Source organism: Prionailurus viverrinus, chromosome D4, assembly GCF_022837055.1.
Source record: "Prionailurus viverrinus isolate Anna chromosome D4, UM_Priviv_1.0, whole genome shotgun sequence".
Lineage (NCBI taxonomy): Eukaryota > Metazoa > Chordata > Mammalia > Carnivora > Felidae > Prionailurus > Prionailurus viverrinus.
In genome coordinates this window covers 987,797-1,013,828 of record NC_062573.1, presented here as the reverse complement: position 1 = coordinate 1,013,828, position 26,032 = coordinate 987,797, and the positions used below count along the sequence as shown (strand labels likewise).

Genomic DNA, 26,032 nt, shown 5'->3' with positions numbered 1-26,032 from the left:
GCTTGCTTCACCCTCCCTCATCATATCCCCCCTGAACAATTTTGATCCTTAAATCTTTATGTTTGTTGAAGGAAGAAGGTCTCATCTTCTGTAGCTTCTTCCTGCTGAGTAGGGACATAGAGTTGTTGCTACCTATCGGTCAATATTGGTCCATCAGGGAACATAGGAGAGTTAAGGTGAGGCAGCTGAGTCCAAGGTGGACAACGTGTATGAACCACCTTGAGTGTTACGGAACCCAGACTGGAACTCTGGCGGAAAAACCAAGTGCCACTCGGAGATCTTGGTGGATCAGAGATTAATTTAACACCAGCGGACACAGAGGAGACGGTTTCTCCAAAGATCTGAGCCCTGAATGCCAGCAGGAAGGGTAATTTATAGTTATCATCCTCCATATTTGGGGGGGGGGAGGGTTTTGAGCACAGTAAACAAAGGAAGAAGAACCGGGAGGAGGGGTCTCTAAGCTAGAGACCAGAGTTTGTTTTCACTCCATCAGCCATCTTTGGTGTACTTTATCCACTTCTCCAACATTTCCCCCTGATGCCTTAAAAAAAAAACTTTTAGTAGGCATCACCTTTCAGTTTTACAGGTTGGTACTCTTAGAAGGCTAAGATATGTGCAGTAGTTTGGCGAGCAACAGTGTTTTCAATAAAATGTACCACAGCATTCAGTATACAGGGGCCGATGGATACAAGTAAAATTATGGAGAGGAGGGGCCCCGCCAGGGCAGGAAGCCAGGATGCCCAATCCGTGAGATCCCATCCTTTCCATTGATTGATACTTTTCTGTTGTCTATGTTGAATTCTTTCCTTGAGTTCCTGAACCTTAGTTGTAACTATTCCTGACTGGTTTATGAAATAGCAACATTCTTCCCCCAGAAAGATGCAAGTCCCTCCTTTTTCTAAAGTGAGGAGGTCGAGGGCTTGCCTATTTTGGAGGGTCACTGCCGCCAGAGAGTTTATTTGGCTTTGTAAGGTTACCAGAGAATCTGCCACCCGTTCCATGTCTTCATTTATCTCTTGAGATAGTCTATGGTACAGTCCTACAGATGAACCCGTGCCCCCTATTCTGGTTCCTATTCCTGTCACAATTCCTGCGCCTATCAGAATGGGTAGCAGGATTGCCCGTTTAGCCCGGAACTTGGGGCTAAAGGCTGTTAGGAGCTGATCTTCAGTGTACACGGATATCTCTGGGGTTAGGAAGAGGAAATAACATCTGAGTCCAGTTGGCCTTTAAGCATCGGTAGGCTGAATTAGAGGTCAAAGGGATAGGAGTGGCTAAGTAAGCCCTCCGGATGAGCTGAGCGGCAAGCACATCCAGCAGGTTTGGGTGTGATTATCTATTTTATGGAGGAGTGAGTTATAGAGTAGTGTTGGCCCAATGCTGGAGTGGGGAATTGGTAAGCATCTGATTGAGGGCTGAAAGGTCAAACCTTGGTAGGCTGTCAGGGGAGTGGTCACCTTTATGGCTTATATTACCCTATCCTGGGTATCCTTTGTAACTTTTTGAAGGGCCCTGTCTGGCATCCCTCCCCCGTCTGAGATCCCTCATTGAGGAAGGTAAGTGTAGCAAGCTCGCTTCCCTCTCTGGAGGCCCTTGTTGTGACATGGGTCCCTGACATTTTGGGTTATCTCTACGGTCCAATACTTAGTCCTTGGGGCACCGGGTGACTGACAGAGAGTGGGTGTTTTTCCCTTGTAGCAATCTTTGTGGAGGGAGGTGAAGGTACTGAATGCCCTTGACCCCCTTATTGTTATATAACAATCCTGGGGGCAAAGCGGGTAAGCGGCAGTTGTGAGGGTGAGAGAGGTTATCATAATATACAGGCAATACTTAATAATCCTCCCATCCAGAGGAGGTATGTGAGACCTGGCATGGATCTTTTTTTAAAAATTTTTTAATGTTTATTTATTTTTGAGAGAGAGCTTGAGCAGGGGAGGGGCAGAGAGAGACAGAGACACAGAATCCAAAGCAGACTCCAGGCTCTGAGCTGTCAGCACAGAGCCTGTTGTGGGGCTCGAACTCATGAACTGTGAGATCATGACCTGAGCTGAAGCCAGCTACTTAACCAACTGAACCATCCAGGCGCCCCTGGCATGCATCTTTTGTCCCATGTCCAGCTTGTTAGTGCAGTCTCTATCAGCCCAACAGTAAGAAGTAAGATCAGGGCTATGACACAAGTAAGGGGCAAGGGCTCACAGAGTTGCTTCCAAACCCCTGGGCTTAGTCTGCATGTTGATTCCTTAAGCTTCTGCCGTGCGCAGGCCAGCCAGCTTCTGGGGTGTGGCTGGAGCAGGGCTGGAGATCTCAGGGGCCAGTGTCTTTTTGAGGGTCAGTTTAAGTGGGTTGACTGGATCTGGATCACTTCACCAGGTTGAGGGTTCCTCTGAGTTACCTTCTTAGCTCTGGAGTGACGGATCCATGGGGTGATACCTGAAACTGAATCCTCTATTTGGTCATACGTCAGTAAAGTCCACCTCCAAGTCTTCAAAAGGGGCGGGTTTCTGGTAACTGTCAGATCAGGTTTAGGGAAGATATGGTTTGCATATTTAGAGATCCATCCTGTCCAGTTGTTTAAATAATCATGCCCATGGGGTCTTATTATTATCCCCTAGAATAACAAGCACTGAAGATTGTCTATACACGAAATACAGTGACAATTTTCTGAAGTTTATGTCAAGTTGTCTAGTTTAGGCAAACAACAAACCTTTAAAGGCAATCATAACTAGAATTTAACATCCATAATGGTACATTGTTGAAACATCGTTGTTTTCTCTAAAAATCCCCCCTTTCTAGAGATAGCCCAATTGGGATCAATTTATTTGTAGAACAAATCCAGTCTTAACAAATCTGGCCTAATTATTTACATAAGCTCAGCAAGAATAGCGATTAGTCATGACGATCTTTTAAAGTTTGCTTTGTTGGAACCTTTTATAAGGAATCTCTGGGTTGAACTTTTAGTAGCCTCTCCAGGCCAGAAGCCAAGCTAAATACTTGCCATCAGACAGGGCTGCAATACCTGTAGAATTGGGCGAATTCCTCTTCACAAGGTCCCCAAGATATCCTGAGGTTCCTGCACCTGCCAGGAAGTGACCTTCTTTACTCACTTGGTGAGGCTGCTGGGAACTCTGTAAGTCAGTCACCAGGCCAACATTTCCAAGGGGCTTTATGGCTCCATGTTTTATAAAGCCAACCCTAATTCCTTAAAGCTGTCTGGTCATATCTGAGTCTATGAATGTCATCCTCAAATACGACATTCCAGTCAAAGCCTTGGTAAAATAACCAGTATTTCCAATGGTGACCTGTTACAAGATGAACAGATTCTTATTGAACTTATGCAAGCAATTGTAATTGCCATGAGAGAAAGAATACTCATTGAGAGTTTTGAATTTCAGGGGAGTTATGTAGAGAGAAAAGATAAATGTTTCAGTTTATAAATGCATATTTTATGACATTTTTGTATATCATAGATATCTTAAGAGAAAGTTTCCTTAATCTGGAAGACGAAACATTAGAGAACCAGAAATATTTTTAACAAGAATCACAAAACTATAATCTTCCTCAGTTTATTTAATCCCATGTTCCTAATTTTTGTTCAATTTGAATGCAGCTTTTGAGTTCTGGAAATTCTTACCCATTTTAGTATTAATCTTAAAGATGCTGAATACCCGTATTTATCCCCAAAGTCCTTTTTATAAATCTCCTTGAAGAAGAAACACGTTTTGTGAGAGAATAAGAACAATTATAAATGACAAAATCTTAGAAATAGACATCATTCAAGATCTGATGAGAGTTCATTATGATGCAATTGACAAAGAAATTCAGTTATTTCTGTGACACATAACATCTCAAGTAATCAGAATATTAAGTGATGACCTTATATCAAAACATTAAAACTTTAGGAATTGCATATATTCGGGCAGTTACAGCATTTACCTGTGCAATACAACCTAAGGTTTACCATTGTATGACAGTGCTTTTCCAAGTAACTTAACATCCCAAATAAAAGGACCTAGTTGGTCAAGAAGACTTTATTTACCATTTAGATCCTGAGAAGTTTGTTAAAACCCCAGAAGTCATAAGTGCATCCTAAATAGGATTACAGATCGTTACAAATCTTACAATTTTATTTATTCAACCAAAGTGGCAATGAAATATCCCAAAGGTGAATGTATAGCATTATACACATGTTATTGAAACCTAGCTCCTTCAACATTGAGAAGTTTTAACTAAGTAATCAAAGACCTGATAGAGATGAGACCTAAAACTTTTATTTTCCTGGAGGATAAGCCTTTGTTTGCATTGTCTTACCAAGAGCAGATCAACAGTTCAAGAAAACTTGTCATTTGAGCTGAGAGAAAAGCAGAATTTCAACCTTATACCAGTGTACTTTTAAAATTTCATTCATCTTAACCTGCTACAACTTTCTTTTGCTTTCAAATTTTGTCCCAAAGCCATTTTTTCCCCAAATAACCAGTCTCACTTAGGACAAAATTACTTTCTTCTACTCTCAAGAAAAGTGTATTTTCATTCTTTATATCTTTCTTATATACCTCCTATTTTCCTATATACATGGTTGTTTTCTTTATTTTCATCAGTCTTAAGTACATTTACCAGAATTTTAACTCTTAGGAAACCTTAGTCTCCAATTGAGGACTTAGTAACCAATTGAGAGGGGTTTACATCAGAATTTTTAAAATTTTTTTACATTTATTTATTTTTGAGACACAGAGAGAGACAGAGCACAACTGGGGGAGGGGCAGAGAGAGAGGGAGACAGAATCTGAAACAGGGTCCAGGCTCTGAGCTGCCAGCACAGAGCCTGACGTGGGGCTCAAACTCACAAACCATGAGATCATGACCTGAGTCGAAGTTGGATGCCCAACCGACTGAGCCACCCAGGTGCTCCCAGAATTTTTTTTATATGGTAAATTCATGAACCAATTAAGTACAAAGCATGTTTTCCAATAGATCTGAAAAGCCTTAAATTTCTCAGCAATAAGAAGTTAAAAACACAAATCTGTGTTCAATCATCAAAGCTTTAGCATCCCATTCCATTTGGAAAGTTTCAGGTTACCAAGGACCTTGAAAGTTATCTTAACAATTGCCCATGAAAACTTAGAGACAGAAAAAATGAACTGTCATTAACAAATTGCAACAGAGATAACATGAACTTATTTGATCTTTGCTGATAACTTTAAAGACAGGTCCAATAAACTTAAATTAGTTTAAACATCGAATATGTTTCACCTGCGTCCACCTAAAAGTCAATCAACTTTTCCCCATTGTCAATTTTCATCTGGGGCACTAGTGGAGATATCTGAAATGGGTGGTGGTGGGGGGGGCGGCGGGGTGGACTTTGCTCCTTGACTTGGAGGGTGGGAGGAGGAACCAATGGTGCCTGAGACACTGAGGATGGTATAGGACCATACCCAAGTTGGTGCAGAAACATGAGGGGGAGGGGAAGACAGAAGCAGCAACTGCTTGGGAATATTCCTTAAAGTCCCTGTCCCGAGGTAGACTAACCACAGTTGGCTCCAATTATAGCTGTTAACCTGGGAAATGAGGGAGAATCCCTCACCTCTATTAAGCAGAGGAACAGGGAGAGAGTCAGTGTCCCCTTTTAGTCTGGTTCTATCTCGGCTAGACTATAAGGTCCCCTTCTCGAGGTTCCTCCTGATTTCAGCTGGGGTTTTGGGACTTTTCCCTGGTTGGGACACTTATTCTTTTTAACTCCTTTCCCCTTGAAGTAGGTCTATATTTATGGCTTTCTCGGCTTCCTGCTCTGATCCCTTGGAGAGCCTCTTGATAGCAGTGGATGTGGACCAGCATCTGGAGAGGGCCTGAGTCTGGTGGCAGCAACACAGACAAGGGAGGAGTTTCAAGCTCAGGGAAAGGGAGAGGGAGCCTAATGAGTCATGAGGAGGCAGAACACTAGGGGAGTGGTGGGTTGCTTCTTTGCCTCCCTGGGTGAGTCTCCGGGTAAAGCAGCTAAAACCTTTGCCTGGCTCCTCTTGCTCCGTCCCAACCCCATGATGCTCCCTTGAGGCAGGGTCACAAAGACAGAGGGACAGGGGCACCCCCTCCAATGAGGAGACCAGCCAGATGCCTGCCTGGCCACGTCCTGAAGGAACCCAGGTGATGCTCAGCCCCACAGGTCACAGCCCTGCAACCCACGATCAGAAACCACTCTGATATTGCCACAGACCAAGTGCCATCCATCATGGAATTGCAGATGGGCTCACTCAGACTCCATGGGCCCCTAGGACCCCAAGGGCACCTGCCCGTGGAGCCACAGAATTGAACTCAGCAGGCAAGTTAGACTGAGTCGCACATTCACATACACACCAGATGTTATTACATTCCCTCCCATAGAATCCCTACTTGTGAGACTTCTGAAGTCTCAGGGAGTGATCAGGTCCCCCTTCCACCCTTGTGAGTGGGTCTGACTAGATTGGGCCCCAGCCTTACCGGTTCCGACGTTGGGTCCAGGTCCTCACCTGCCAAGTTTCCTGGAGTCTGGAGGGAACAGCAGAGGGGGGGCTGGCCTGACGCAGCCAAGCAGGAGACTGCCAAACTTCAGGCAGGGCGCTCACTCTTCCTTGCAATCCCTCATTCCGTCACTGCCTCACCGTTCTCCCAAATCGGTGGCAACAATGGGCCAGCGTGGTTGGGTTTACTGGTCAGGGAACCAAATTTGTTATGGAACCAGGCTGGAATGCTGGCGGAAAAACCAACTAGCACTCAGAGATCTTGGTGGATCAGAGATTTATTTAACACCCATGGGCTCAGAGGAGAAGGTTTCCCCAAAGATCTGAGCCCCAAATGCGAGTGGGAAGGGTAATTTATATTTATCAGCCTCCATATTGGGGGGGGGGGGTGTTCGTGTATGCAGCAAAGGAAGAAGAACCCAGAGGAGGGGTCTCTAAGCTAGAGACCAGAGTTTGTTTTAGCCCCATCAGCCATCTTTGGTGTACTTTATTCACTTCTTCCACAATAGAGTGACTTTCCTTATTTCCATCAGTCTTAATTATGTTTAGCAGAATTTTGACTCTTAGCAACCTTGGTCTCCAGCTGAGACTAAGTAGTAACCATTTGTAAACTGTTACACCAGAATCCTTTAGATGGAAAATTCATGAATCAATTAAGCATAAACCATGTTTTCCAATAGACCCAAATATTCCTACTTTCTCTGCAATAAGAAGTCAAAAGCACAAATCTATGTTCAGTAATCAATGCTTTAGCACTCCATTCTATTTGGAAAAGACCTAGATATCCAGTGAATTCAATCCCATTTATCCAAGTGTCAGATTACCAAAGACTATGAAAGCTGTCTTAACAATTATCCGTGAAAACTTTGAGATACACAAAATTAACTATTATTTTAAGTCATCTTGTTGCTAACAAATTGCAACAGAGACAACATGAGCTTATTTGATCTTTAGGAAACCTTGATAGAATAAAGTTTTAATTTGATGCTGGTAACTTTAAATACATATCTATCTTAGCTAAACCAACAAACTTAAATAAGCTTAAACGTCGAATACGTTCCACCTACGTTCACTTAAAAGACAATCGATTTGTTCCCCATTGTCATATTTTACCTGGGACAGCAGTGGGGGAATCTGAAGTGGGCGATCCAAGGGGGTGCTCATTGCTCCTTGACATGCGGGTGGAAGGGTGGTTTAGAAGCCAGTTACTTAGGTCACAAGGAAGGTGAGGCAGAAAAGGAGCAGGGGGAGGGGAAGGCAGAAGAGGCAAAATGCCAGAAGGCAGAGAAAGAGGATTCCTGGTTCTAACCCTTGTCATCTGGGAAAGAGGAGACGCCATGTTTGTTTGTTTTGTTTGTTTTGATTTCCACCAAAGTGGAAATAGGGAGTCTATGCCAGGCTAGAGAAGACAGGGAATTTCCCTGAAACAAAGGGAGCTTCAGCAGCTGCTGTAGAATATTCTTCAAGTCCCTGCCCCTAGATAGACTAACCACGGTTGGCTCCAATTATAGCCATTAACTAGGGAAATGAATGAGGGAGAGGCCCCCACATCTATTAGGAGGAGGAACAGAGAGAAAGAGTCAGCATCCCCTTTGTCAGGGATGGCCTGTATTTCCTCTAGCAACTGAGTTCCATCAGGAGGAGGCCTGTTAGGACATCCACTATGTTGGGAGGGAGCTTACTAGCCACACACATTTGGGCAAAAACATTCTGTAAAAAAAATTTTTAACATTTATTTATTATTAAGAGACACACACAGCATGAGCAGGGGAGGGGAAGAGAGAGGGGGAGACACAGAATCCGAAGCAGGCTCCAGGCTCTGAGCTGTCAGCACAGAGCCTGACGGGGAGCTTGAACTCACAAACTGTGAGATCATAACCTGAGCTGAAGTCAGTCGCCTAACTGAGCCACCCAGGCGCCTCAAGGTAAATACATTCTGCAACAGACCTTTTGGTCTGGGTCCTCACTTAGAACTGTGAGGGACTGGAACTAGGGTGCCTCCGTTCATTTATCCTGTTTTCTGCAGAAGAGATCTAACTTCTTCATTCTACTAAGGCCATGCAGTGTTACAGGAAATCAGTCCTTTCCTAAATTTTGCAATCCAAATTTTTTCCAGTGGGTTGAAAAGGCATCCCAAGGATGAGTCGTTGGCAACCAAGGAGAAGGTCCCATCCTCCTCCTAGAGAGAGAAAAGTATAGAAAGTCCATTACCACAAAAATCCACACCCCCCCCCCCAACTCCCAGGTGGCATCCCAGGCACAAGATATATCAGAGGTTCCTGAGGTGTCAAAGCGATCTGAGACATACCTTGATTCGCTATGATCAGCTGCTAAGGACTTCTGTAGGAGGGATGCTAGTGTCCCCCTGTTTTCCCATTGCATTCTAGGCTACAAATAGGTGTGGGCAGATGGACCTAGTTTGCCTTTTGAGAAGGCTGAGGAAACCACCGTTTTTAACCCATGGAAAACACTGGAAAAGTTTTACAAGGGGGAATTGCCCAATTTTGTAATTTAAGTAGTAGTTAGCAGAGGTCATTGACTGAAAACAGTGAAGACAGAAACCCATGATGATCTAACCTACATTCCAACACATAACATCATTAGAGCTGACTTCGTAGGAAACATTCCCAGTTGGGTTTTAATTCAATCAGGACTTGTTTTGCCGGCACCCAGGGTAGGTCCCACAGCCAGAACTGGCTAGACCAGGGATGTGGAGGGGATCACATTAGACCCATGAGGAGGAAACCTCACACGGGAGTCTTAAGATTGGCAGCCATGCTAGTCACTTAGGTGGCTGTCCCGTGCCCAAAACAGACAATTATGTATAAGGATAGGAATAAAGAGAGGGCATCAAGTTTCTGGGTCATTTTGCCTTTCCTGACTGGACACTCACTTCCAGACAAAAGCCAGGCTTTCTCCTCCCCGTAGAGTAGCCATGGGCTAGAGGAGTATAACCTGAACAATAAACAGGAAAGTGTTCCAATAACACCATACTCCTTGAAAAGCCCCAGAAATAAGAGTAAAGGAACCAAGTTTGCACCGAAGCTCAGAGTCCAGATGAAAAGACTGACACTTCCATATTGGGACACAAATGATAAAGTTTTAGAGTGTGTGTGTGTGTGTGGGGGTGGGGGTGTTGTTCCACAGCTAATAGCCAAGAAAGAATTCCTGAAGATGTGTTTGGTGCAAAAAAAGTGATTTTATTAAAGCAAGGGGACAGGCCCCATGGGCAGAAAGAGCTGCACTCTGGTTGTGAAGACTGACTGATTACGTACTATGAAGTTAGAGGGGGGTATAGTCAAAAGGAAGGGAGGCCTCCAGAAGGACTTTGATATGCTAAAGAGGACTCCTAATCACCTCAGGCCTTGCTATTGTCAAGCTAAGGTTGTTTCACCTCTAGTAAGGCATTTGTATTAGGAACGGTAGGGGTTCCTAGAGAAATGTTGTTCTAGTCCTAGCCTCAATTATTTGTCAATGGGTTGCAGCATATCAGGAAATTTAATTTACCTTATATTTACTTCTTGCCTTTCTTTCCTGCATCACCATGGGGGTAGGGGTGATAATAGGGCTCCAGGAAATTGAGTCTATAGACTTCTGGAGATCAGGCTATTGATAACATTGCCTTTTCTTATAATCTACTAAGATATTTGTAAACTGATGGGAGACTCATGTCCTGCATGACTGGGATCTCTATCAGTCAACCATTTGTTGTGTGTGTGTGTGTGTGTGTGTGTGTGTGTGTGTGTGTTTTACCTTTTCTTTGTTCTTGGGCAGCCAGAGGAATGTCACACATATCCCACCTGGGGGGGGGGGGGGTGGAGTTCTAGCTTGTACATTGCCCTCAGTTTTCCTTATGTTCCCTCTTTACCCAGAGTCCCTTCTCTCAGGGCCCACCACCCAAAGGCCATGTTAGGTTAGCTTGTTCCCCTGCAGCAGATGGAAGAGCCTTTGAGGTTCTGGGAGTCTCATCTGTGGCCAGTGAGCCCTCAGGACAGCTTCAGGTTAGGCATTCCGCCAGCTCTGGCCAACTTGGTGACATCTAGGAGACACGGCCCAGGGGCTGGGACCCATCACTGCCTCCCATGGACAGCCAAGCCCCCATGAGCAAAGTGCCTCCCTCCTGGACAAAGCTGGGATCAGCCATGGCGGGAGCACTTCTGGGGGTCCAGTCCTAGCCTGGGCTCCACAGTCCAAGATAATGGCCAGAGATGGCAGGTGGTATCATTGATCTCTCAAGGATGAGGCTGAGTCCTAGCACTCACTGTGACCCAAAGTACCTGGTGTCCAGAGAGGCAGGGTAGAGAGCCCCCCTTGGGGCCCCAGCCCACCACCCCTTTTTACAAAGTGCAAATGCATGGCTCGCATTGTCCCCCAGCAGGATGGAACCGGGACTTTAGCCTCAGAGTTCTACTCTGTCAAGCTGTCTTATTTGTGGCTGGCATGCCTAGCTTGGGGTTTCTGTCCACTGGGCCCACAGGAGGGGCCAAGTCCCTTAGGGGCCAGCTGAAGTCTGGGTTCACCTTGCCAATGGGGCATGGATGAAATGGAGCAATGACTCAAGGTATGAATGATGTGGCTTTGGAATGGTGGGGATTCAGAGCTGACAGCCAAGAAAGAATTTTTGAGGTATCTTTGGTGCACAAAAAGTGATTTAAAATTTTTTTTAAATTTAATTTATTTTTAAAATTTACATCCAAGTTAGTTAGCATATAGTGTAACAATGATTTCAGGAGTAGATTCATTACTGCCCCTTACCCATTTAGCCCATCCCCCCCCCACAACCCCTCCAGTAACCTTCTGTTTGTTCTCCATATTTAAGAGTCTCTCAAGTTTTTGTCCCCCTCCCTGTTTTTATATAATTCTTTCTTCCCTTCCCTATGTTTATCTGTTTTGTATCTTAAAGTCTTTATATAAGTGAAGTCATATGATATTTGTCTTTCTCTGACTGACTAATTTTTGCTTAGCATAATACCCTCTAGTTCCATCCATGTAGTTGCAAATGGCAAGATTTCATTCTTTTTTTTTTTTTTTTTTTTTTTTTTTTTTTATGAAATTTATTGACAAATTGGTTTCCATACAACACCCAGTGCTCATCCCAAAAGGTGCCCTCCTCAATACCCATCACCCACCCTCTCCTCCCTCCCACCCCCCATCAACCCTCAGTTTGTTCTCAGTTTTTAAGTCTCTTATGCTTTGGCTCTCTCCCATTCTAACCTCTTTTTTTTTTTTTTTCCTTCCCCTCCCCCATGGGTTCCTGTGAAGTTTCTCAGGATCCACATAAGAGTGAAACCATATGGTATCTGTCTTTCTCTGTATGGCTTATTTCACTTAGCATCACACTCTCCAGTTCCATCCACGTTGCTACGAAAGGCCATATTTCATTTTTTCTCATTGCCACGTAATATTCCATTGTGTATATAAACCACAATTTCTTTATCCATTCATCAGTTGATGGACATTTAGGCTCTTTCCATAATTTGGCTATTGTTGAGAGTGCTGCTATGAACATTGGGGTACACGTGGCCCTATGCATCAGCGCTCCTGTATCCCTTGGATAAATTCCTAGCAGTGCTATTGCTGGGTCATAGGGTAGGTCTATTTTTAATTTTCTGAGGAACCTCCACACTGCTTTCCAGAGCGGCTGCACCAATTTGCATTCCCACCAACAGTGCAAGAGGGTTCCCGTTTCTCCACATCCTCTCCAGCATCTATAGTCTCCGGATTTGTTCATTTTGGCCACTCTGACTGGCGTGAGGTGATACCTGAGTGTGGTTTTGATTTGTATTTCCCTGATAAGGAGCGACGCTGAACATCTTTTCATGTGCCTGTTGGCCATCCGGATGTCTTCTTTAGAGAAGTGTCTATTCATGTTTTCTGCCCATTTCTTCACTGGGTTATTTGTTTTTCGGGTGTGGAGTTTGGTGAGCTCTTTATAGATTTTGGATACTAGCCCTTTGTCCGATATGTCATTTGCGAATATCTTTTCCCATTCCGTTGGTTGCCTTTTAGTTTTGTTGGTTGTTTCCTTGGCTGTGCAGAAGCTTTTTATCTTCATAAGGTCCCAGTAATTCACTTTTGCTTTTAATTCCCTTGCCTTTGGGGATGTGTCCAGTAAGAGATTGCTACGGCTGAGGTCAGAGAGGTCTTTTCCTGCTTTCTCCTCTAAGGTTTTGATGGTTTCCTGTCTCACATTTAGGTCCTTTATCCATTTTGAGTTTATTTTTGTGAATGGTGTGAGAAAGTGGTCTAGTTTCAACCTTCTGCATGTTGCTGTCCAGTTCTCCCAGCACCATTTGTTAAAGAGGCTGTCTTTTTTCCATTGGATGTTCTTTCCTGCTTTGTCAAAGATGAGTTGGCCATACGTTTGTGGGTCTAGTTCTGGGGTTTCTATTCTATTCCATTGGTCTATGTGTCTGTTTTGGTGCCAATACCATGCTGTCTTGATGATGACAGCTTTGTAGTAGAGGCTAAAGTCTGGGATTGTGATGCCTCCTGCTTTGGTCTTCTTCTTCAAAATTCCTTTGGCTATTCGGGGCCTTTTGTGGTTCCATATGAATTTTAGGATTGCTTGTTCTAGTTTCAAGAAGAATGCTGGTGCAATTTTGATTGGGATTGCATTGAATGTGTAGATAGCTTTGGGTAGTATTGACATTTTGACAATATTTATTTTTCCAATCCATGAGCAGGGAATGTCTTTCCATTTCTTTAAATCTTCTTCAATTTCCTTCATAAGCTTTCTATAATTTTCAGCATACAGATCCTTTACATCTTTGGTTAGATTTATTCCTAGGTATTTTATGCTTCTTGGTGCAATTGTGAATGGGATCAGTTTCTTTATTTGTCTTTCTGTTGCTTCATTGTTAGTGTATAAGAATGCAACTGATTTCTGTACATTGATTTTGTAGCCTGCAACTTTGCTGAATTCCTGTATCAGTTCTAGCAGACTTTTGGTGGAGTCTATCGGATTTTCCATGTATAATATCATGTCATCTGCAAAAAGCGAAAGCTTGACTTCATCTTTGCCAATTTTGATGCCTTTGATTTCCTTTTGTTGTCTGATTGCTGATGCTAGAACTTCCAGCACTATGTTAAACAGCAGCGGTGAGAGTGGGCATCCTTGTCGTGTTCCTGATCTCAGGGAAAAAGCTGTCAGTTTTTCCCCGTTGAGGATGATGTTAGCTGTGGGCTTTTCATAAATGGCTTTTATGATCTTTAAGTATGTTCCTTCTATCCCGACTTTCTCAAGGGTTTTTATTAAGAAAGGGTGCTGGATTTTGTCGAAGGCCTTTTCTGCATCGATTGACAGGATCATATGGTTCTTCTCTTTTTTTTTGTTAATGTGATGTATCACATTGATTGATTTGCGAATGTTGGACCAGCCCTGCATCCCAGGAATGAATCCCACTTGATCATGGTGAATAATTCTTTTTATATGCCGTTGAATTCGATTTGCTAGTACCTTATTGAGAATTTTTGCATCCATATTCATCAGGGATATTGGCCTGTAGTTCTCTTTTTTTACTGGGTCTCTGTCTGGTTTAGGAATCAAAGTAATACTGGCTTCATAGAATGAGTCTGGAAGTTTTCCTTCCCTTTCTATTTCTTGGAATAGCTTGAGAAGGATAGGTATTATCTCTGCTTTAAACGTCTGGTAGAACTCCCCTGGGAAGCCATCTGGTCCTGGACTCTTATTTGTTGGGAGATTTTTGATAACCGATTCAATTTCTTCGCTGGTTATGGGTCTGTTCAAGCTTTCTATTTCCTCCTGATTGAGTTTTGGAAGAGTGTGGTTGTTCAGGAATTTGTCCATTTCTTCCAGGTTGTCCAGTTTGTTGGCATATAATTTTTCATAGTATTCCCTGATAATTGTTTGTATCTCTGAGGGATTGGTTGTAATAATTCCATTTTCATTCATGATTTTATCTATTTGGGTCATCTCCCTTTTCTTTTTGAGAAGCCTGGCTAGAGGTTTGTCAATTTTGTTTATTTTTTCAAAAAACCAACTCTTGGTTTCGTTGATCTGCTCTACAGTTTTTTTAGTTTCTATATTGTTTATTTCTGCCCTGATCTTTATGATTTCTCTTCTTCTGCTGGGCTTAGGCTGCCTTTGCTGTTCTGCTTCTAGTTCCTTTAGGTGTGCTGTTAGATTTTGTATTTGGGATTTTTCTTGTTTCTTGAGATAGGCCTGGATTGCAATGTATTTTCCTCTCAGGACTGCCTTTGCTGCGTCCCAAAGCGTTTGGATTGTTGTATTTTCATTTTCATTTGTTTCCATATATTTTTTAATTTCTTCTCTAATTGCCTGGTTGACCCACTCATTCGTTAGTAGGGTGTTCTTTAACCTCCATGCTTTTGGAGGTTTTCCAGACTTTTTTCTGTGGTTGATTTCAAGCTTCATAGCATTGTGGTCTGAAAGTAAGCATGGTATAATTTCAATTCTTGTAAACTTATGAAGGGCTGTTTTGTGACCCAGTATATGATCTATCTTGGAGAATGTTCCATGTGCACTCGAGAAGAAAGTATATTCTGTTGCTTTGGGATGCAGAGTTCTAAATATATCTGTCAAGTCCATCTGATCCAATGTCTCATTCAGGGCCCTTGTTTCTTTATTGACCGTGTGTCTAGATGATCTATCCATTTCTGTAAGTGGTGTATTAAAGTCCCCTGCAATTACCACATTCTTATCAATAAGGTTGCTTATGTTTATGAGTAATTGTTTTATATATTTGGGGGCTCCGGTATTCGGTGCATAGACATTTATAATTGTTAGCTCTTCCTGATGGATAGACCCTGTAACTATTATATAATGTCCTTCTTCATCTCTTGTTACAGCCTTTAATTTAAAGTCTAGTTTGTCTGATATAAGTATGGCTACTCCAGCTTTCTTTTGGTTTCCAGTCGCATGATAAATAGTTCTCCATCCCCTCACTCTCAATCTAAAGGTGTCCTCAGGTCTAAAATGAGTCTCTTGTAGACAGCAAATAGATGGGTCTTGTTTTTTTATCCATTCTGATACCCTATGTCTTTTGGTTGGCGCATTTAATCCATTTACATTCAGTGTTATTATAGAAAGATACGGGTTTAGAGTCATTGTGATGTCTGTATGTTTTATGCTTGTAGTGATGTCTCTGGGACTTTGTCTCACAGGGTCCCCCTTAGGATCTCTTGTAGGGCTGGTTTAGTGGTGACAAATTCCTTCAGTTTTTGTTTGTTTGGGAAGACCTTTATCTCTCCTTCTATTCTAAATGACAGACTTGCTGGATAAAGGATTCTCGGCTGCATATTTTTTCTGTCTAGCACCCTGAAAATCTCGTGCCAATTCTTTCTGGCCTGCCAAGTTTCAAAAGAGAGATCAGTCACGAGTCTTATAGGTCTCCCTTTATATGTGAGGGCACGTTTACCCCTTGCTGCTTTCAGAATTTTCTCTTTATCCTTGTATTTTGCCAGTTTCACTATGATATGTCGTGCAGAAGATCGATTCAAGTTACGTCTGAAGGGAGTTCTCTGTGCCTCTTGGATTTCAATGCCTTTTTCCTTCCCCAGTTCAGGGAAGTTCTCAGCTATTATTTCTTCAAGTACCCCTTCAGCACCTTTCCCTCTCTCTTCCTCCTCTGGGATACCAATTATGCGTATATTATTTCTTTTTAGTGTATCACTTAATTCTCTAATTTTCCCCTCATACTCCTGGATTTTTTTATCTCTCTTTTTCTCAGCTTCCTCTTTTTCCATAACTTTATCTTCTAGTTCACCTATTCTCTCCTCTGCCTCTTCAAGCCGAGCTGTGGTGGTTTCCATTTTGTTATGCATTTCGTTTAAAGCGTTTTTCAGCTCCTCGTGACTGTTCCTTAGTCCCTTGATCTCTGTAGCAAGAGATTCTCTGCTGTCCTGTATACTGTTTTCAAGCCCAGCGATTAATTTTATGACTATTATTCTAAATTCACTTTCTGTTATATTATTTAAATCCTTTTTGATCAGCTCATTAGCTGTTGTTATTTCCTGGAGATTCTTCTGAGGGGAGTTCTTCCGCTTGGTCATTTTGGATAGTCCCTGGAGTGGTGCGGACCTGCAGGGCACTTCCCCTGTGCTGTAGTGTATAACTGGAGTTGGTGGGCGGGGCCGCAGTCAGACCTGATGTCTGTCCCCAGCCCACCGCTGGGGCCACGGTGAGACTGGTGTGTGCCTTCTCTTCCCCTCTCCTAGGGGCGGGATTCACTGTGGGGTGGTGTGGCTCGTCTGGGCTACTTGCACCGTGCCAGGCTTGTGATGCTGGGGATCTGGCGTATTAGCTGGGGTGGGTAGGCAAGGTGCTCGGGGGCAGGAGGGGCAGGCTTAGATCGCTTCTCCTTAGGTGATCCACTTCAGGAGGGGCCCTGTGGCAGCGGGAGGGAGTCAGATCCGCTGCCGGAGGTTTGGCTCCGCCGAAGCGCAGAGTTGGGTGTTTGCGCGGAGCGAGCAAGTTCCCCGGCAGGAACAGGTTCTCTTTGGGATTTCGGCTGGGGGATGGGCGGGGGAGATGGCGCTGGCGAGCGCCTTTGTTCCCCACCAAACTGAGCTCTGTTGTCAGGGGGCTCAGCAGCTCTCCCTCCCTTTGTCCTCCAGCCTTCCCGCTTTCCGAGCAGAGCTGTTAACTTATGACCTCCCAGACGCTAAGTCGCGCTTGTTGTGGGAACACAGTCCGTCAGGCCCCTCCGCTTTTGCAAGCCAGACTCGGTGGCTGTGCTTGGCCGGCGAGCCGCCCCTCCGCCCCGGCTCCCTCCCGCCAGTCCGTGGAGCGCGCACCGCCTCGCCGCCCTTCCTACCCTCTTCCGTGGGCCTCTCGTCTGCGTTTGGCTCCGGCGACTCCGTTCTGCTAATCCTCTGGCGGTTTTCTGGGTTATTTAGGCAGATGTAGATGGAATCTAAGTGATCAGCAGGACGTGCGGTGAGCCCAGCGTCCTCCTAAGCCGCCATCTTCAAGATTTCATTCTTTTTGAATTGCTGAGTAATACTCCATTGTGTGTATACACACACACACACACACACACACACACACACACACATATGTATATGTATATGCATACATATATACCACATCTTCTTTATCCATTCATCCATTGATGGACATTTGGGCTGTTTCCATACTTTAGCTATTGTTGATAGTGCTGCTATAAACATTGGGGTCCATGTGCTCCTTTGAAACAGCATCCCTGTATCCCTTGGATAAATACTTAGTAGTGCAATTGCTGGATCATAGGGTAGTTCTATTTTTAATTTTTTTGAGGAACCTCCATATTGTTTTCCAGAGTGGCTGCACCAGTTTGCATTCCCACCAGCAGTGCAGAAGAGATCTTCTTTCTCTGCATCCTCACCAACATCTTTTGTCGCCTGAGTTGTTGATGTTTGCCATTCTGACAGGTGTGAGGTGGTATCTCATTGTGGTTTTGATTTGTATTTCCCTGATGATGAGTGATGTTGAGCATTTTTTCATGTGTCAGTTGGCCACCTGGATGTCTTCTTCGAAGAAGTGTCTATTCATGTCTTTTGCCCATTTCTTCACTGGATTATTTGTTTTTTGGGTGTTGAGTTTGATAAGTTCTTTATAGATTTTGGATACTAATCCTTTATCTGATAAGTAATTTGCAAATATCTTCTCGCATTCCATCGTTGCCTTTTAGTTTTGCTGATTGTTTCCTTTGCTGTGCAGAAGCTTTTATTTGATGAGGTCCCAGTAGGTCATTTTTGCTTTTATTTCCCTTGCCTCTGGAGACATGTTGAGTAAGAAGTTGCCGTGGCCAAGGTCAAAGAGGTTTTTGCCTGATTTCTCCTCAAGGATTTTGATGGTTTCCTGTCTTACATTTAGGTCTTTCATCCATTTTGAGTTTATTTTGGGGTATGGTGTAAGGAAGTGATCCAGGTTCATTTTTCTGTATGTTGCTGTCCAGTTTTCCCAGCACCACTTGCTGAAGAGACTATCTTTATTCCATTGAATATTATTCTTTCCTGCTTTGTCAAAGATTAGTTGGCCATACGTTTGTGGGTACACTTCAGGGTTCTCTATTCTGTTCCATTGATCTGAGTGTCTGTTTTTGTGCCAGTACCATACTGTCTTGATGATTAGAGCTTTGTAATACAGCTTGCAGTCCAAAGGTGATTTTGTTAAAGCATGGGGACAGGACTCTTGGACAGAAAGAGCTGCTGCACTGGGGTTGTGAAGAGTGACTGGTTATATACCATGGGTTGGGGGAGATAAAGTTAAGAGGAAGTTTCTAAAGGATTTTCATATTCTCAAGAAGACTTGCACATTACTGGAGGCCTAGATGTTGTCAAGCTAAGGTTGTTTTGCCCTCTAGCAAAGCATTAACATTAAGACAGTAAGGAATTCCTGGAGAAATGTTACACTCCATTTTTGCCTCATGTATTTGTCAATGGGCTGCAGGTCATAATGAAATTTAATGCCATGTGCCATTTCCTTCTTGCCTTTCTTCCCCATATCACTATGAGGGGGAGGTTGATACTGGGGCTCCAGGAAACTGAGTATAGGTTTCTGGAGATGAGGGAATTGATAAAATTCCATTTTTCTCCTAATTTACTAGAACAAGGGTAAATTAATGGGGACTCAAGTCCTGCAAACCTGTGATCTCTATCAGCTAACAATTTGTTTTCACTCCTTTCCTTTGTTCTTGGGCATCAAGGAGTGCCTGAAGAATGTCATACATATCCCACCTGGGGGAAGAGGCATGCTAACATGTGCTTTGCCCTCAGCTTGCCTTATGCTCCTTCATAAGGAACACTCCCCGGTAGGTCTTTGGTTGTGGGGTCAGGGAAAGGGTGTCTCACCTTGTGCCAAGGCCTAGGGTGGGTACCTGGGAAGGCCAGGATCTGGGCTCCATGAGCAACACAGGGTACACTCTGTCCTTCCCTACCAGGAATGTCCTCTTTCAGCTGAGTCCCCTTCCCTTCCTTTTGGAGACCCACAAAGCAGCATGGGTTCTGTTGGTGGGAGGCATTCTCTGTTTTCATTAGGTGCAATAAGGGGGCCCCACCGCACTTACCCCACCATGTACTTGGGCCAGAGCAGAGAAACTCCTGGAGGTCAGAGATGACAGCTGGTCCAGATCACAGACCCCTGACCACACGCAGTGCTAACCAGGGGGAAGAGACTGTGGAGACAGTCACTGTCCCTGCCAGAGATGTGGAGATATGGGGAATGCATCCTCTAGCCTCATGGACCTTTCTGCCCCTCATCTTGCATAATCCTGACCTAGGGGAAGGGCAGAAAGCTTGCCATGATCTTCAGCATGAGATACTAGCAATTGCCTCACCCTTCCAGGATTTGGCAAAAGATATGTCGCTCCACCCTGGGGTGAGCCATTGGCCACAGAGACCATAAATAGCATCCCCCCAGAAGCCTCCTCACTCATCCCCTCTATCAGGGAATATCTGGAGTGGTGCCTGCTTCCTCAGCCCTGAAGTCATGGCCTTAGGTCTCTTGTGGCTGAGCCTTGCCCTGCTGGGGGTCTTGCAAACCCAGGCCCAGGACTCCACCCCAAACCTGATCCCAGCCCCGCCTCTGCACAGGGTCCCTCTGCAGCCTGACTTCCAAAATGAGCTGGTAAGGGGCCTGGAGGGGCAGGTGCAGGGAGGCCCTGAGAAGAGTGTGAACAGAGGGGAGGAGAGACAGGATGGGCTCAGACTTTAGCTCAGTCTGCCCTCTGGTGCCCTGATGGAAGACACACCTGAAACCTCCAACAACATGCAACCTTGCTGACAAGAGGGTTAGCTGAGTAGACAAACTCCCCTAGTCTACACTTTCTTCCATAATCCCTGTAGTCCTTGCAAGGTGGGAACACCTTCAGGCCCTCTACATAATGAGGAAACTGAGGCTCAGGGAAGCTAGCTGGCCACTTGCCAAGGGTCACCCGGTCCCTGACACACTCAGTGCTCCCGCCTGGCCTGATGGGCTAAAGCTCCACCAGGATCATCAGCCCAGCCTGTGTGGCCAGTCTGGGTCCCAGCAGCCCAGTTAGAGGGGCTTCTGGTTGAGGCCCAGGCTGCCTAGAGGTGCCTGCAGGGATGGAGCAGGAGGGTCCCCTAGGGCTGCTCCTTGCCCTGCCTATCACCAGCCCCCATTGTAGTTCCAGGGGAAATGGTACATTGTAGGATTGGCAGGGAATGCATTTAATAAAGAAGAACACAGCCACTTGAAGATGTATGCCACCACCTACGAGCTGAACGAAGAGAACAGCTACAATGTCACCTCTATCCTGGCCTGGTGAGTGCCACCACCTCCTAAGGGAGCATGGGGGACCTACAGGACTGCCCTTGGGATCCAAGAAGCAGACTAATGTCTTAGCCAAGGGGTGACCAAAGCTGAAAGATGATCATTCATCCTACCACTGGGTACTGGATCCTTGTGCTTATTCCTTCTTTCATTCACTAGATCAACATTTCTTGGTCACTTCAGCACAGACACAGTAGAGTACTGAGGATGGACAGAGACTCTCTACCAAAGAGAGCAGAGTGTCCTAGAATGGGAGGAGGGTCACTGGATCTAGTGTGGAATCCCACCTAGGACATTCTTAAGGGCTTCTAGGGAGGTGGTCTATGGAATGGGCCTTGAGGAACCAACCTGCGTCAGTAGAAGGCCTGGGACCTTCATGGCAGGGCTGCTGGGCTGAGTCAGAGAGAGCCACTTCTTCAAGAAACAGCAAGCCATTGCATGGCTGCCCTGAGCAGGAGCTGATGAGCAGTGGGGGGGGGGGGGTGGCCACAATGGCAGGGGACTCAGGTACTGGTGAGGAGTGGGTATGGCTGCAGCAGGGAGAGGAATGATGGTGTGCAGCCCAGGAGGCTGATCAATCATAGATGGAGATGACCAGAGTTTGGGGCAGATTAGGACCTAGAGAGGGGAGGCAAGGCTTACCCAGCTCCTCTGGGTTTCTGGATTTGGCACTTGGGTATGGGGATAGAGCATCTGTCATTGAAGGATCCGAAGAGGGGCAGGTGTTGGGATATCGGCTCTGGAGTGCCAGGGGACCAGATGTTGGCCCAACAGCTAAGGGAGTCTTTGGCATCCAGCAGACTGGAGCTTTGGTGGTGATTCCCCCAAGAATGGTTATAGCAGGGTCCCAAAAGATAAGAATAGAGGACATGGGCACTTGGGTACCTCAGTTGGTTAAGCGTCCAACTTTGTCTCAGGTCATGATCTCATGGTTTGTCGGTGTGAGCCCCGTGTCGGGTTCTGTGCTGACAACTCAGAGCCTGGGGCCTGCTTTGGATTCTGTGTCTCCTTCTTTCTCTGCTCCTCCCCACCTCTTGCTCTGTCTCTCTCTTTCTCTCTCTCTCTCAAAAATTAATGAAAATGTTAAAATTAAAAATATATATATATATGGAACAAATGCCTTGGTGTGAGGAAAAGTATGGAGCAAAGGCTGCCAAGGGGAAACAGCCCAGAAGAAGGAAGGACAGTAGGTGCTGGGAGGGAGAGTATGGGCAGGTCAGAGTGGGCTCAGGGCAGAGTTGGCAGGGAGAGGCAGGGATGGGCTCAGTGGGGAAGAGCCAGGCCCATCTGAGGGGTGGGGAGTGAGGCTCCTGCTGTGGCACGGTGGGCTGTCACCCTCTTACCCACCCATCTCTTGCTTCCACAGGAACGAGACCTGTGATCACTGGCTCAGAATTTTCATCCCAAGTTCACAGCCAGGCGAATTCACCCTGGGCAACATTGAGCGTGAGTCCTGAGTGGATTGGGTCTCCAGGGTCACTGACCTTCCTGTCCCTCCACACAGATGCCAACCTGTGGAGGACGGGGTGGAAGAAATGGCTCCTTCTACCTGGCCAGGGCAGGCTAATTCCTTAGTGTCTGCCATGCAGGTTACATTGGAACTCAGAGCTACATTGTACGAGTGGTGGCCACAGACTACAACCAGGTTGCCACGGTGTTCTTCAAGACAGTTTACAAAAACCGGGAGTTCTTCAAGATCACCCTCTATGGTGGGTCTTACCCCCTGGGACCTGGCTCTTGTTTGTGTTGGGGAAGAAGAGGCCCACGACACCCAGCCCCCAAGGTTACCTACACTCTGAGCCCTGGGAGGTGGGAGAGGGGTCTGTGAAAAGAGAGGTGGGGAGGGGTCTGAGGCATCATTCATGGGTTCCACAATATTTATGGGGCTTTCGCCAGCCACTCACCAGCCATCTTGGTCACAGGGAGGACCAAGGAGCTGACCCGTGAGCTGAAGGAAAACTTCATTAGCTTCGTCAAAGCCCTGGGCCTCACCGATGAGCACATCATCTTCCCAATCCACATTGGTAATCACCAGCTGGTGACAGGAGAAGGGTATATGGGTACTGCCCAGGCCTGATGTTACCTCACTAGAGAAGGGGAGAGAGAAGGGAAGCAGAGCCCTGCTGTGGTCACTGGAGCTCCAGGAGCCACTTTGGGTTCAAGAAGACCCTGTCACACCCAGGGTTCTGGTTCCCAAGTTTCCTCCTTCACAATAGCTCAGTCCTGCCCACATGAGAATTACACATCTGGGGCCAAGCTTCCCCAGTCTCCTTGCCTGGCCATTTCCCCCTCTTCCTCCTCCCTGCCTGGCCTGTTTGTCCTGGGCCACCTCCTCCTTTGCCCTGGGGCTGGCTCACCACTGACTTGGCAGGTGCCCTTGTCCTCAGGCAGCCTGGCCTGGGCAGGTGCCTCCCCAAGGCTGAGGGTGTGTCAGGACTCAGCAGGTAAACAGGCAGAAGGCTTGGTGCCCAAGCAGGAACTTGGCTGAGCCTCACCTGCCTCCTTTGGAGAATGGGTATCACCCAGGTCTGCTTGTCCTCAGGCCTCTCCCTCAGTCCCCTTCCCTATCATCTAGTCCTCTGCTGTACCATCCCTGAAGGGAAGCCCCAGAGGTTCTGTGACTGGATCCAGGACAGCCCAGGGGCAGTGCAGGGGCCCTGGAGGCCAAGGATCCCACACACACACCCCTGCCCATGCTGACCACTTTGTCCTCCACAGATCAGTGCATCGATGAGTGAGCAAAGGTGCGGTAAGTATGGCTGGAGAGGGGGCTGATGGTAGCCAGGGTGCATCTGGGAGGGGGTCCCAAGTCTCCCTTTGTCCCACCTGCCCAGCACCTCTTTATTCCCCTGACTCCCTCTCAGGTGCCCTCTGACTCTCTCCACCCCATCCCTCTCACCTCTGCTCAGGGCATTGTCCAGCTGTCCCCACCACTCTGGACACCAGTGAGAGATCCAGGGGATCATTCTCACTACACAGCCCACCAGCTCACTGCTTCCCAGACTGCCCTGTTAATGGAACCCGTCATTACTGTCTAAATAAACACATGTCCCCCGAACTCCAACCTGTGCTCCTTGACCTCTGGGCCCTCTGAGAGGGAAAAGAATCAAGGGCAGGCTCCTACTAGCATCACTCCCAGGTATTGTGTTCCCCAGCAAGGGATGGAGGCCACAGAAGCTGATTCCAGCTTTGACTGAACACTTCTGGCTCCCAAATCCAGGCCCAGACCCAGACCAGCAGGAGTCGTGACTTGCCCCTGCCTCCTAGCACACTGAAGGGGCACATCTCACACCCATGTTCAACTGCCTGCAGCAGGTCCAATGTCAGAGGTCCAGCCAGAACCAGGCAGATGGAGAGGGTTGGGGGGTGGGTTGAGGTGCTGTCACCCCTCTGTCACCAGTGATAAAGTTTTGGAGTGATGGGGGGCTCCCAAGCTAAGGGCCAATAAATATTTATTGAAGATATCTTTGGTGCAAAAATGTGATTTTATTAAAGCATGAGGACAGGGCCCATGGGTGGGAAAAGCTGCACTGGGGTTGTGATGGGTAATTGATTATATTTAGCCTCAAATTGGAGGAGGTCAGGGATAGAGTAGGTCTCTAAGGTATTTTGGAAGCAAGGTTTCCAGGACCTTGAGGGGCTCGCTGTTGCTAGGGAAACACCACTTATTACAGTTGAATAAAACCTCAATCATGAAACTGTTCAGATGCATATCAGGGGCCATAAGTTTGGAGTATGATTGCCAGCATACACCTTGGGGTAGTTGAGAGAAGGAAGTAGACTTCCTTCCTGTAAGGATCTTGGAGGTTGGGATAATGTTGACTTTAGGTTCTCCTTGCCCCTAGCAAAGTGTCATCTTCAAAGCAGCTGAGATCCTAGAGGGAGGTCACTGCTGGTTTAAGGACTTGTCAATGGGCTGCAGGCAGTAAGGGGATTTAATTTTTCATTTGCCTTAGTTTCCTACATCACCATGGCAAGCAATTAAATGCCTTTCCTTTGTTCTTGGGTAGCCAGGAATGTGTGAGAAATATGTCACATATTCCACGGGGGGGGGGGGGGGGGTGGTTGTCAGCCTGTTTTGTTCACAGTTGCCTCAGACTTCCTCATCATATCCCCCCTGATCCAACTTTGACCCTTAAATCTTTAAGTTTGTTGAAGGAAGAAGGTCTCATCTTTCATAGCTTCTTCCTGCTGAGTAGGGGCATAGAGTTGTCCTTACCTATGGGTCATTATTGGTCCATAGGGAAACATAGGTCAGTCAAGGTGAGGCAGCTGAATCCAAGGTGGAAAACGTTGTATGAACTTGCTTGAGTAGAAACGATCATCTCTTGGCTTGAAGTTATTGTAGTGATGGAGTCTTGGCACCAGGCAGAGAGACTTGGGAGAAAACAGCAAAACATAAGTAGAATAACTAGAAAGATCAGCTCAAATGAAAAGTCTTTGGTAGATAACAAAAATCTTCCAGTTCAAGAGTTTACCCAATCACTAAAGGAAAGAGAGGAATTGTTTAATGTGCCAATTTGAGTATTCTTGTCGTTAGAAATCCAGAAATATTTCTGTAATAGTGTGGAATGTATACATAGCATTTTGTACTTAATGAGAATATAACGTCCACCCTGTGTAGCACTTAAAACATCTATTGCCAGTCTGTTTTGTAGAAGTGTTTTATGCATTTTAGTTATTTTCATATTTAGTAAAATAATGGTATTTTGAGAGTCATTTAAGGCCTTAACCGTGTAACACGTGGTGTATAACCATCATATTGACTCTGTTTTGTTTAGTAACCCATCAGGTAATTAATAAGAGGTACTTTTATAGAAACAAGACAAATACTGGTTAGTGATTACAGCAGATTACAAACCCAGTCTCTCCCAGTACTGCCAGTGAGCTTTTTTTTAGATTTTAGGCTTGAAGCATCCTCAGATGCTTTTGGGAACAGGCAGCAGGAATCAGATTGGTCTTTCTGGTTTTTAACTCAAATATCTGTGGTGATCCTTTTGAATGGCCTGTTGTAAGAAGGAACTGTTAGTAGAAATTGGGAAAGGAGGATGAAAAGGAAAGGTACAACTACCCTAAGAGAAGTCTGAAATCTTCTACAGGTTCACAGGAATAAGAAGGCAGATTAGTTTACTCATTGAATTCCTGGGAAGGGGATACAGGTTTTATTTAGATATAGGAGCCCATGAAGTGTGCTCCTCTAATATACTGCAGCGGGAGTACATAATATGATCCAGTAGAAGCCCTTCCATTTTGGAGTTAAATCCCCTGTTATAGTAGGCTTTCCA

General features: G+C 45.6%; 2 protein-coding genes across 2 annotated transcripts in view; both read left to right on the top strand.

Moving 5' to 3' along the window:
- LOC125150799 (neutrophil gelatinase-associated lipocalin-like) overlaps positions 1 to 23,497 on the top strand; it is a 43,066-nt gene extending 19,569 nt beyond the window's left edge. The window contains exon 6 of the mRNA XM_047831158.1: positions 23,466 to 23,497. Within this exon, the coding sequence (XP_047687114.1) occupies positions 23,466 to 23,485 (20 nt within the window). The 3' untranslated portion in view covers positions 23,486 to 23,497. The remainder of the gene's footprint in view (positions 1 to 23,465) is intronic.
- LOC125150802 (neutrophil gelatinase-associated lipocalin-like) lies at positions 19,941 to 23,485 on the top strand. The gene is made up of 6 exons (XM_047831161.1): positions 19,941 to 20,078; positions 20,602 to 20,738; positions 22,114 to 22,193; positions 22,337 to 22,456; positions 22,670 to 22,771; positions 23,466 to 23,485. Exons 1-6 carry the CDS (start codon positions 19,941 to 19,943, stop codon positions 23,483 to 23,485), a joined length of 597 nt encoding a protein of 198 aa, XP_047687117.1.
- Positions 23,498 to 26,032: the final 2,535 nt, after the last annotated feature.

Excerpts from the sequence above, each read along its gene's own strand:
- LOC125150802 (XM_047831161.1), top strand. The coding sequence starts at position 19,941 with ATGGCCTTAGGTCTCTTGTGGCTGAGCCTTGCCCTGCTGGGGGTCTTG. Across the intron at positions 20,739-22,113 it reads GTCACCTCTATCCTGGCCTG|GAACGAGACCTGTGATCACT; the intron begins GTGAGTGCCACC and ends TTGCTTCCACAG. Across the intron at positions 22,194-22,336 it reads CACCCTGGGCAACATTGAGC|GTTACATTGGAACTCAGAGC; the intron begins GTGAGTCCTGAG and ends TCTGCCATGCAG.